The 13,399-nt window shown below is 44.6% G+C and overlaps 1 protein-coding gene across 1 annotated transcript in view; it reads right to left on the bottom strand.

Annotated features, from left to right (window-relative positions):
- Positions 1 to 13,139, bottom strand: part of KLF7 (Kruppel-like factor 7 (ubiquitous)) — a 58,662-nt gene extending 45,523 nt beyond the window's left edge. Inside the window, exon 1 of the mRNA XM_009890197.1 lies at positions 13,038 to 13,139. Within this exon, the coding sequence (XP_009888499.1) occupies positions 13,038 to 13,139 (102 nt within the window). The remainder of the gene's footprint in view (positions 1 to 13,037) is intronic.
- Between the last annotated feature and the right edge of the window lie 260 nt (positions 13,140 to 13,399).

Genomic DNA, 13,399 nt, shown 5'->3' with positions numbered 1-13,399 from the left:
CTGAGCTTATTTGTTTCTGGACCAGATCTGCTTATATGCATGGTTTATCGTTGCTGGATGAAGGCAGTGACTGAAAATGCCTTTTCATCATGTGCACCCTGCTCTTGAACCTCATTTGCCTTCAAAATTAGCCAGTAAGACCTCCTTGCTGAACACAAGGTCTTCCCTGACCCTTCTCTAACCTTAGAAGCCAAGCTGCAGTCAGAATGTGGCCCCACACCCATGACATGACATGACATGGGCTCGCTTTTGATTCTGGCCAGCACAGGAGGAAGCCCCCACCTCCACAAACCTGGTCTCTCCTCTGAGACAGACACATTTCCAACCTCACCCACAGTATGCGTGTGATGGATTCTCAAAATGAAACATGTCTGGCTGCCCGTATATGCGCACACATAGCACCCTTCATGACTCATATTTGCACTACAGCTTTTGACATCAGTAAAACAGAGAAAAAAAGTCTCGAAGAGGACAGACTTACAGAAGCAGATTTTAAGGTCAAAAAGGGCCATTCTGATAATTTAGTCTGACCCCTGGATGACACAGCTCACTGAATTACACAAAGGGCTCCTTTAGACACTCATTTACACCCACATTCAGGTTGGTTTCCACTGCTGGATATGAAAGCCTGAGGGTAAATCAGAATGGGATCCTTCCTTCTTCCTATGCACTGAGACTGTTCAGAAACCTCTGTCATTTGTCTTCGTTTCACAGATCGGTATTACTGTCCTGGGGGAAGCAATGCCCACACCAGACATCATCCTACCTTGCAGTATTGGGGAGAGCACATTTAGCGCTTAGAAACATCTTCTCTTTGCCTCCCACCCCCACATTTTCTTCATATGAAAAACCAAAGAAAACAAATCATGCTACATTCTTTGTTTTATAGAGGGCAGCTTGGGACCTCCCACTCTTTCATGGAAAGAAATTTCTTTCCGGTACAGTTTTCATTATTTATTAGCTGAAGGTGGGGGGGAGAAATGGTATTTATAGGATGCCTAAGGCTACACTCACTATAAAGCTGAAATAAACTAATATAGCTAGAGCACAACTTAGTGGCTTATTGTGCAACACTTCAAAAAATGTACTCTCTCATTACAGCACTTGAGAATATCTCCTCCCCCCGACACCAGTGGAAATACATTTATGAGAGCCATAGAGCAGCAATATTGTTTTAATCAAATCATTAAAATGGGTGTGCTGGTTTTTGCCCACATCCAGATACTTATTCCACATCCTGACAAGACCTGGAATTTGTATAAACGATTCTCCTGCAAGGTGTCAAGTGATTTCGTGGACACTGGGCCAGTGTAAATCTGTGTATCGCCACTGTGACTTTGGCAGATCTGCATCAGTTTGCATCAGCCCAGGATCTGACTCACTGGCCGATCTGAAATCTACAATGTGGTGTGGGTACTATCCTTCCTATTTACAAAAAGAAAAAGCATTCACAACTGAATGTCAAAGGTTTCCTTGACCTTTCCTACTTAAAGAAATGGAAAAGAGACAAAATTTCCCATCTTATATCACAGCACAACAACATCTGACCAGAGATGCAGCTTGCTCAAACAAAACACTGACTGAATTCCCAGGTTTTGCAGCTGGTATAGCTCTCATTGCACAAAGATAATCCATGTGAGACAGTCCCAGTGAGGAGGAGTCTTCAGTCTAGGGTACCCACTCAGTGTCCAGCTCGACAGGCACTCAAGAGTTGGAAGATGAGTATTCAGCATTTTCTAAAAGTCACATGCGCTGGACGTATTTGGGAGGAAGAAACCACCCACGCCTTGCTTCCCTTGCTCTCCCTCAAATTTGTTCTTCAAATAAACGTAACATGAATTTCTCATGTCAGAAAAAGAAATCCCAATGCAGCCTTTGTAGGGGTCTGTGCACCTACTGGTATTCTTCCCAGCACTGAGAAACTACGCTGGGAAGTCATCTGTTTACCAAGTCCTTCACACCAGAAAGTAACGCTGCACTGGCATTCTTCTGTTCTCTCTCAAACAACTGGGGCTTATTCATGTTTTAAACAAACCAGCAAAGCTCAGAAAGCCCAAGACAAGCTAGGCACAATCAGTAAAGAGCATTTAAATTGGGTACCCTGAAACTCATTTGCCAGCATCCAAGAAAGATTAATAAAGGAGTCACTCTCGGAAAACACAAAACTGTCTTGAGTGAGCAGAAAATCAGGGCTGCCTGAAGAGAGAGCACAAGCTTTGCAGCCAACTCAGAAGTACAACGTGGCGCCATGGGACCAGGCTGTCCTGGAGCCATGCAAGCCAAGCAGAGCAAGGCCCCTGCATTACCTTCTTTAACCCCAAAATCACCCCAGCTCCTGAGACACTGATTTAAGAAAACATCTTCATCCAGGGAAGCACTGGAGAGATATTTCAGCCTGTGTCTGGAAGGTTTCATCCTGTAATCAATGGAGGAAACACCAAAGCTCCTCCTGACCTTAACTATACAATCAAACACTAAAAGACTCATTTCCTCTAGAAAAAAAACCTCACCGGGCCCTTCCATTTTCAAACGTTGTATACAACAATCTTTCTTTTCACTATAAAATCACAGGAGAGCCTAAGGGATGTGCTGATACGGGAAGTCTATGCTGTTTTCCTGCAGTAGACAGCAGGAAACTACCCCAGGTGACATCCATTTACTCTGAAATTTTCAAACCTGCAGGAGACGCACCTTACAAAATCTTTCACTGGGTCACATCAGCCGTTACAGCAGTCTGCCTCTTCCTCCAAGATAATGGAGACCTCTAAGACTGTGCATGCTTTCTTCACCTGTGCATGGTCTGATCAGACAGAAACACCCCTTACTCTCACTCTCTGACTGGAACCCTCACATGTTTCTTACAGCCACAACTCTCAGAGGCTTCTGGTTATATCAGAACCACCTTTCTCAGAACCAAAACCAAGCTCCTGGTTTCCTTGACTGTGCAGGAAAGGCTACAAACATGACTTCACACTATCCTGAAAGATCAGAAACCAAAAACAAACGGAAGGAATGTGCACCTTGCTAAGAATCTGATGTACAGAAACCTTCAGATGTTCACAGCCACTCTGAGCTGCTGGCACAGCTTATGAACAGCTCGGGGAGGGCTGTGACACCACCAGAGTGACATGGGACAGCAGCATCAGATGGAGAAAAAAAAGAGCTATTTTCCTCAAAGTGGCTGTATTCTCAAATCAAGTCAGTCCAGTGCACTTTGCTTCTACCTTATTATTTTAAAATGCGGACAAATTTAATAATAAAAGCAAGAGACACCAAAGTCCCTCCCTGTCTGATCTAGTCACTAATGAGGGAGGTTTCTCTTAACCGGCACAGATTTTCCATTGAGCAGCAAATGCAGCCTCTCCACTGTCCACGTGTCAGAAACAAAGCCACTTCTGGGCTGATGCTTTCCATATGAAACACCAGCTCCCATCTTTCTTCGCCCTTCTCCCTTCCTCCTTTCCGTATTTTATTACTCACACAGCAGCTGTAGTAGGTTGCAGTTGAGTGGAATGTTTTCTTCGGAGCAGCATAAATTTTCTAGGCTGACAGGGGAGGCCAAAGAAAGAAAAGAAAAAAACAAACCCCAAATCAGTATTATTTAGTACTTTTCACCAGTTTGAAGCAGGCAGCAAGCTCTCCAGAGCTTCAAACCGCGGTGCAGGCACAGGAAAAGAACAAAGCCCCTGAGCCGCTCACCTTGCCCTGCACCCTGGGAAGTGGAGCACCTCAGACCCAGCAGTAAGCCAGAGGTGCCAAGGGAGGGTGAGTGCACTGATTTCTCACCAACAAACCGGCACGGCACCTTGCTGGCAGCAGCTGAACAGGAGAGAGAAGAGTGACCAGCAGTTGCAAGAAGCCAAGGAAAATGTATGACTGCACCACTCTTGTGTATCTGGTGCATCAACACAGCTTGCCAGACCCTCACCCAGAGGGAGGGAGAGCAGACCCCCAGGTCAGAGACCAGAAGTAACCTGACATTGCTTACGACATCAGGTAGTGTTGTGGCTGCAGTTCTCAAAAGATGCAAGAGAGTCACAGGATGCAGAGAGTCTGGATACCTTTTACTAGCCAAATTGCTAATAGCTGGGAAAAATTAATTGAGCTTTAGGGGTGCAAGTGCTGAAACGGAAGGCTAAAATTGACAACGAAGCTGAAGACGTTAGCCAAACCAAGTCTCTCACACCAAAACCAGGACCAGGCTCTCAGGAAAACTTCAAGAAAGTAGAATTGCTTGAAACATTTCTACCAAATATTCAAAAAAAAACCCCAAACCCCAAAACATTTTTGTCCAATCTAAAATGTTTTATTGGAATATATTGGTTTTGGAGCCACCACGTGATCCACTGAAATTTTACACATCCAAGATGTAATCTGGAAGGGCAGACCTGAATCAAGTAAAGCAGTGACTCAAATCTGGGTCTCTAACATCACATCTGCTAAGTGCTGTGATGTGTCCAATGTCCATTTTGGGTGTAAAAAGCAAGCAGACAGGAGCACCTCTCGCCCCTTCTACTCTTCCATCCACTGAACATTTTTCTCAAGCTTTGCTCACTGGAACCTTTGTTTTCCACACAGCCCTGGTGGAGAATAAAGGCAGACGATTAAAGGCAGTCCCCTACTTCACCCCCACCAACACAAAGCAATTCAGCGCAATGCTGATTCCCCTCCTGGGCTGCAGTGAAGACAAGTCAGCAGAAATTGCAAATGTTTACAAACCCAAGAACTTTCCTTATGCTTGAAAATGAACTTTAGCCACTCCAGAGTCAGGATTAAAACCAAATGCCTAACGGCATAGTAGCCTATTAGTAGTGAAAGCAGTTTTAAAATCTAATTTACTTGTCATGCTGCATGCATTTTTCCTCACCGCACTATCCAAACAAACAGTCATTTTTACTTTGATTTCCAGTCACTTCACTTCAGTTGCACAGGAAGAACGCTGCAGCAAGAGAGCTGCAAAGGCAGCAGGTGAGCAAGATGATCCTGTCCAAAAGACCACAAACCCTGCTTCCAGGGTTTTTTTTAATTATATAGATGGAGATACTTCCATTGAACGCAGCTTCTGTCAGAACACGTTGGTTTACAAAGGTCCATCATGGTCAAACATCAGCCCTATGCTAGTGTCCCTTTAAAACTGACCTTGGGAGGCTGTAGGTTTAAGGGCAAGATTTGTAAATCAGGACACTAATTGGAATGTCTCAGAAGAGCCTCTCACAAGCTAGTGTCCTTCTCCTTCACATCCCTCCCCATCAATCACACTGCCTCCCAAACTCGCCTGTGTCACTGCCTACTTCTCTATCACTTGCAGAGTAGGAGCTGTTGACCCCCACGCATGATTTAAATGCCAGCTTTGCACTCCAGTCCACAATGTTGGGAAATAACCAAGAGGATCAGGACATGCAAGACATGGTCTGTAAGCACCATGTTCAAAACTGTTATGACACTTAAATGAGTATGCCTGCTAGACATTCAGCAAGCATTAATACGCAATCTGTGTGTAAATGACTCAGATTCTTTAGTGTATGTTGTAAAGTATACCACATGCATCTTAATAGTCCTCCAAACAATAACACATATAATGAATACACAGTTGCACTGAGCGGAAATGCTCTGGATTGGAAAAGATCCTTCACATGTTAGAACAGGGAGAGGACAGGTACCTGTTTCAAAGGATTAAAAGCATCAGCACAGCTTAATATATCAGAACAGATATATTAAACCTTTTAAACAAAAAAAAAAAAAATCCATGCCTTCCTGACTGAACTTCCTACACCCAATACCTTTTAAAAAACTAGAGAAGGGGTGAAATTAGTGCCGCGCACAGGTTGTCTCAAGGACAACACAGACGTCTGAGAAGTGGGATTTAAGCTTACCTTATCTTCCTTTTCCTTATTTTCATTTTTTCGGAGAGGCAATGCTGCACCCCGCTGAGGGCTCCCTGCGCAGGAGCTGTCCTGCGCTTTCAGCACCTGCTGGCTGGTGTGGAAGGATTTGGGCCGGCAGCTTCAGAGGGGTCAGCTGCCCGTCTCCCCATAACCTAGCGCAACCCCTGCCTGCCCCAGCCCCTGTGCCCGAGCACCACAAACCCCTAACATGAATCCTCACTGCAGCCCTATGAGAACGAAAGAGTTGCCAACTTATCTTGTAACTGAAGAACCAAGAAGCAAAGGATCGGTGTCCTGATAAAATCCAAGATGTCTAACTATCTTTGAGCATAAAGGCTGAAGCGATTTCTTCTAAGAAGAGAAATGAGACATGAACCCTGCTCTCACAGGCAGCCTAACAACCTGAACAGCTGGGCAGCCTTCCTCACCAGCTGCTGCCAGAGCAGGGGTGGCAAACACAGCCTGGTGAACGCAGCCATACGCGAGCTATTTCTGACATACACACCTATTTCTGCACTGCCGGCTCTCAAAATGCCACAATAGTGGCATTTTCTTAATGCTTGCTGGAATCAAGCTACTGTTGGAAATCCCAGCTTTTTTATTTTTGAGAATAAAAGACAATAAGAAAAAAATCTTCAATGGCTCAGAAGGAAGTAAAAAGAACATAAAATTAAAAAATAAAAAGCCCGTGACTTTAAAGACAATCTCAGTGTCTTGGGAACCAGGCATATGATTTTTTAACTCAAAGTGGCGATGCTGGGAAGGAGACACAGCCAAGAGAGCACCAAACTCAGACAGTCAAAATACATGTAGCACCTATCAAGGCTGAAGCTGATGGAGGAAAACTGGGACACGCTCAAATACAACGGCATCAGGCTGGGGAATATACCTGTGTAACATCTATACTCCAAACATGTTCTCCACCCAGGAAAATTTGGGAGGAGGGGAGGCTCTTTCCCTGGCAGGTTTGTTTTGTTTGTTTGCTACAGAGTCAGCTGAACCCTGCAGTTCAAGTGAATACAGATTCATTTGGACCAAGGCAGAAGCACCCATAGTACAAAGAGAACCTGCAGGGAGAAGAAATTCAGCAATTCAGGTGGGTGATTCCTGCTACTTGAGCCTGAAAGACACCACAAAAATGGCACTCCCAGCTCCTGAGCGCTGCTCGGAGTTGGAAGTGGTGGGGGCATTGTACAGGAATACGTAAGGGAATGGGCAGGAGGCATTTTAGAGTCCACAGAAACAGAAAGGAAAGTAAGAGGGACTCAGCACCATTCTTGAAAACACCTTTATTAACTCTCCAGAATTCAGGTTTACCATCAAAAAAGAAAACTGCCACAATACCTGTGAATAACTTTTTATGAGGTTTTGAGCATGGTGATCAAAAGCCTACAATTTTTCTTCCCCTCTGCAGAATGTGACAAACTCGATAGGAGATGAGGTGTACTACTACCCCATTGCTTAATATACTGAACACCAATGCTGCTCAGCCAGTGAGCAAAATCCTTTTGTTTTATAAGGACAACTGCAGTCAATGTCAAACAGAAGCAGCTTCCTTCTCACTTCCCTATAACGTGTTTCCCAATGCAGAATGGAGAAGCAACACACTGGATGGTTTCTCAGAGGAGAGTCATTTGACAAGGCCTCAAAAAATACGACAATATCCAGAAGATACCATTTGCCTCCACCCTGGAGAGCTTAAGTGTGAAATTACTGCCTGGAACTGAAGACCTTCTGCCATTTCCACATGGAAGTATCACATTGCAGACTAGCTATATATCATGATTTTTATGTAGCCTACTCTAATCTATGCATTGCCTATTCAATACAACATACAGAAATGTATGGGCTTGGGGGAGGGGAGGTTAAAGCATCCCAAACAAATAAGAGGAAATATTTTCTAGTTGAGTACCCACATTATGATTGTGCATTGCTTAAAGGTATTTACCCCATTGCAAAATCACTTGACACAAGTCACACACGTAATCAGATATTTAAGACCTGTAAGGTGGACTGCCGGGCTCTACACTTTCACAGTGCCAAGAAACAATCACTTACAACAACAGATTCTGTAATTAACGAATCACGAAACAATAGAGACAGCAGTTTCAAGTTTGTCTTTCCTCTCTTTCTCCATCGCTTACTGTAAGGTGATCGGAGCATGCTTTCAGCACACGGAGCAAGCAGAGAGCCTGCAGGTATAAAGGGACAAGCGCTCAGAGTCTGAAATACACTGCATTACACATGTGGCTGTTCTTGGAAGTCAACCATTTCTGAAAGTTATTCTCAAGAGGCATGATGTACTATAAGCACTTAAGAAATGTGTTACACTGTGACTGGAACCAAGATGAAATAGCAATATTAAAAGAGATGGTTTAGTTTATGTAGTGGCCAACTATGCCATTAAACTAGAACAATGGAGACAATGGGAAGGTAGGAATGTTCTCCAGTGTGATTTATTCCTTTCCAGTAGCAGTGGAAATTTTTCCTATAGGCCTGAAAATGACCCAGTCTGCCAAACAGAAGTCAGCATTAAGATGTAAGAGTTCTGCTAGATTAGTCACCTCGGGATACTCTGCTCTCACACAGCACGGGGATTTCAAAGCCCTTTGCCAGCACAGGTCAAAACTCAGCCTCCAGCCTGGTGAAGACTATGCCTTAGCATCATTGTGGTCAGTCACTTCAGAAAGGGGGAAACTGAGGCTTGAAAACTTCATTGAAAATATGCAAAGGACTCTCTATGACAGAGTCGAGAGCAAAACAAAGGCTTCCTTGATCCTATGCTTTACAGGAAACATGCATCTCCCTTGCAAGGATTATTGTTTGCTGCAGCTGAGAGCAACCGGGTCAGCCAAGGCAAGAGGAAATGTTATCGGGCAATTGTTATCAAGCAACCGATATAATGCTATTTCCACTTCTGCCAGACAATTAGACCTGTTCTGCCTGATGGCACACGTGGGAAAGGCTGGCTCTTTTAGAATAAACCAGGGTTTGGCACCTGAGTCCTGCTGATTTTATACACATGCATCAGCTACACATATGGTGACCCTGTGCATGTACCTGCTCTTTGTGCTCCTGTGCCCTGACATTACGGGAATTGCCATGCCAGGGGCTGCCCTATGGCCCACACAGAAAATGAAGAGAGCCCCAAAATGTCTCCTGATCAGACCTCTTCTCCACGCAAGGATGATGAGTCCAGAGTCCTCTAAGGGGTGTATGGAGAAGGATAATAGGGGTGGTTTGAAACGTTATCCCTAGGAAGAGAAATATCTGACTACAAAGTATGCCTCCTGCACACTGACCTTTTAATGGACCCCCAAATGACATTGTGAAGGTCCAGCAGGAAAAACAGACTGAAGCCCCACGTCCAGCCCTTCCCAATTCTCAGCCCTGCTCTCTCTGCTGCCTGACACACTGAGAGTAGGACCACGTGCAGCTGCACGAGCTATACTCCACACAGTCGCCTCCCTTAAAAACAGCCTCCTACCCACTTCCTTCCTCTGCAGAGTAACGAGGCACTCTTCGGCCTCGTGCTGTCTCTCCCAGCAGTCTGGTTCCAATCTCGGGGATGCCACATCAGACAGCTACCCCCAAGCAACGGCATGTGGCCAGAGGTCCTCCCACTGCACCGCAGCAGCCAGGCAGGTGCTGAAATCTTCCCTCCACCCTGGACCTGATCTGCAGAGTCAGCTCGCAGGGACAGAGAGCAACTAGGATGGTTCAATCAGAGCCAGGAGGAAGCGTCAGGCAGAAATATACAGATGGTGAGATACCATCCAGCTGAGTACAGTGAATGCCTCGTTTTCCAGTGCGCAGAGCCCACCTCTTCCTTTCATCTCCCTCAGCACCGTTCCCTCTCTCCTGATGAAGTTGTGCTATGAATTACTCATTAGATCCTGACCAAGAAAAAACCCTCCTGACCTCAAAAGTGGTTCTGCCTGAAGGAGTAAACCCAAAGCTGACATAGTGAAGCTAAGCTTTTGCTGCCTAGAAACCAAGCCCTCCCTTCCTAACGTGTGTTTTAAAATAAAGTGAAACACAACATGGATTCAGTTCCAGCTTCCACTTCAGGTATTTCCACTTTTACATTGTAAACTATGTTCAGGGTGGAGCAAGGGTTTTTGTGTTTGTATTTTTTCCTCCTAAAGAAGATACCTACACAAGAGATGACAATCTCTTCCTACACAAAATCTGTTTGTTTTGTACATATTGCTGGGTTTCTCTCATTCAATTCTGATTTTAATTGTCAAAAGCACAGATACCAAACTTGCTCACATTTCTCTTGCAGTGGGAAGGAAAAAAGGGAGAGAAGATCAGCTGACTGCACACAAGCATTTAGCAACCTGCCTGTGCTGTCAGTGCCCTCCGTGAGCGATGGCTGTTTCACAATCAGAAATATGAGAAACTGCCCCAGCTATGTAGTCCTCAGCCAGCAGCTACAAAAGTATGGTCCAGACTCAGGAGAAAAGGAAGAAACGACTTGTGTGAACGCTTTCACCCCAAGGCACGCTGCAATTTTCAGTGGGGCAAGTGCATCCTTTAAAGTATCACAGTAGACACCATTCCCAGCAGCAGGAACTGGCATGGACTAACCTCTCCACATCAAGCATTAGTAACTGCTAATCACAAAACAAATGGAGCTCACAACAGAGTAAGGAAGCCTGCTCTTGACCCACACAACTACTTCCCCCCCTTTTAAGAGGCTGAAGTAATCTCCCAGGGCGCTGCTTTGCTGCTGGGAGAAGCACGGCTCTGGAGCCTCTGAGCCTCTGTGGAGCTCGGGTACGGCACTGGAGCTCTTCATGGGAGCAAAGGCAAGACCCAGTCAAGTGTTTTCACTCAAAATTAAAGCTGCTGCTGCCCAATCCTGACGCTTCCTGCAGGGATCACTTAGTGCCTTGTCAGCTCTCTTCCCTGGGGTCTCGACAGCAGCCTGGCAGTTTTAAGGAAAAACACACACACGTGCACGCACATCCCTTGTCCCAAAGTTGCTACATTTTGCCTAAAATAAATCAATCCCCAAGACCTGGCTACATTTGCAAGCGATTCCGAAGAAAGAAATTGGGGTCTCTGGGTCAGTGGGTCCGCCAAGCCTGCGTGACAGCACGCTCTGTACAGCCAGCTTCATTTGCTCCCACCACCGATACATCAGTTTTGCTCCCTGTTGTTTGCAAGGAGAGCCCAGGCAGCAACAGGGGAATAAAACCAAACTGTAAATACAGGATGTCTTACGAAACATCAGGCGCTGGTTGGAGGATTTGAGGGCAAATAAGGGGAAATGTAATAAATTATTTTCTACTTCTCTTTTCAAAGATATGTGGAGAATCAGTGGGGTTTAACCAGGAGAGTGTGAGTTTAAATTTCGCAATAGTAACAGTGGGATTGGGTAGGTACATTGTACTGTATAAAACAAACTGCTGCTCTTCCACGCATAAAAGGCGGCAGCAGGAGACAGAGTATCACACACAGTACTGCCTAAAGCATGCTGGCTATGTCAACAGATTATCTCACTTTGGACTGTCTGGACTGTTACTAATATGCAAGTGAATATGCAACTGATCCAATTATGATGCTATGAAATTTTTTTTTTAAATGAAATTATATTAACCTCTTCAGTTTAATTAGCATGTCAAAAATATAAAAGGAAAGCAGATGTGACCATCGTGGATGTGCAAGCTGAATATTAATAACAAAAACCATCCCCTCCCCCTCCGAGGATAAAGCAAAGTTGGATCGGTCATTTTGCGAATTAAATCCTGAATGTGTTCATGCTGTAGCTGTCAATAAACCTCTTGTGTGTGTGCACATACGCACACAAAGCTGAAGCCAAAACAATTTTACTAGGGTAAACCTTTGAAGATCCAGCCCTCGTCCAGCTGGATGACAAAGCTACAGCCCGAGTGCTGAAGCCATACTGTCCACGTTTCCCCCCACACACACTTCTAAGGAAAAATTAAATGAACGTCCCAAGCTGTCACTTACTGGAGACCTAACACACACCACCCTTACACTAGCCAAGACTTAAGGTGAATGCTGGCAAGATGAAATCCAGTGGCTCGTTACTCTCACACCAATAGTGCCACGGGTCTGTGTGCTGCAATAGCAGCACCACATGTCATCCCAGCCACACTCCACTATTCCTACCCACCAGTGTTGGGGTTTTTTTTTCTTTTAAAGAGACACTAGTTTCCAGAATTTCGCCGGGTGTATCACCTCTGCCAGAAAATCACATCAAGAAACAGGATCGTCTCACAGTGTCCTGCTGTAAGGAGGAATCCTGTCTTTCCTTTTCCCTCAGTATCCCAGATGATAACTATTTATAGATCTGTGCATTTGGGCTCATAGTTCATTTTATACAACTCTCTTCTCTGTAACCTACTCTTCTCCTTGGTCTTATTTATTCGTGCCACCAGTCATCATTTTAAAGTATTCATAATACTTGATTTCCACCTTTAGAAGTATCCTAATTCTGCCTGCTTATAAACCCTACGATGCCTCAACACACACAGGTTTACTGGAACGAGCCTAAGGCATCATTGTTTTAAGATACAGCAAGAAGTATATGCTTCTCCCCATCTTCTAAAAAAAAAAAAAAAGGAAAAAAAAGAGAATGAAAAATAAGTCACCTCCCTAGTTACAGAATTTAGCCTAAAAGCTTTTTCTAGTGCTTCAACGCACCTGCCCACCCCCATCTCTGATTTAAGCTACGATTTTTATTGACATATACTAATTACCTGAAAATAAGAATGATCTATTCCGTTTCCACCAACTGCCAGTTGTCAGCACTGGCTGGAAGTGATCAGCCTTGTTTAAAGGAACAACAAAAAAAAAAAATCTAAGCTCAAAAATAAAATAAAAATAGTAATCATAAAAACAAAACCCTAAAGAATGCCACCGGATCTCAGGTGCTGCCGGGTGTGTTCAGAAAGGACTGAAGGCAGACAGATTTGAATGGACTGCTCAGTTTGACATGGTAAAAAATATAGAGAATTAAAGGTCTACCCATGCGGAAAAAAAAGAACCACCGACAAAAAAAAAAACAACAACCAACCCTGAATTAAAGAACAAAAATAAAATAAAGTCAGAAACGCAGCCCCAACGCATCAACTGTCTGCGCTTAAGAGATTTACAGGAGTAATTTAAATGATTCACCTGCTGCCAGTTTTCCTCCAAGGATGGCAAAGCTGAGAAGTAGCCGGTGTCGTGGACAAGCTGGAGTTCCTGGAATATACTATAACTAGCCAAGACATCCATGCTGCTGCTGAGCAAGACCCTTTTCTTTCTGCTTTTGTGTGTGTTTGTTTGCTCGGGTGGGGGGTTGTTTTTGATCATAAAAAAAAAAAAGAGAAAAAAAAAAAGAAGGAGGAAAATCAACCAATGATAGATCCAGCGTCCCTTTGGCTTTGTTTTGTTTCAGTCACACTTTAAAAAAAAAGAGAGAGAGAGAGAGAGAGAATCAGCGCGGAGGGAAGGCGAGGGCCGGGGGCCGGGCCGAGGAGGACGAGAGGCGCCGG

This window comes from Charadrius vociferus, unplaced genomic scaffold, assembly GCF_000708025.1.
Source record: "Charadrius vociferus isolate BGI_N301 unplaced genomic scaffold, ASM70802v2 scaffold147, whole genome shotgun sequence".
Taxonomy (NCBI): domain Eukaryota; kingdom Metazoa; phylum Chordata; class Aves; order Charadriiformes; family Charadriidae; genus Charadrius; species Charadrius vociferus.
The sequence above is the reverse complement of the archived record's forward strand: the minus strand, read 5'-3'. Positions and strand labels throughout refer to the sequence as shown.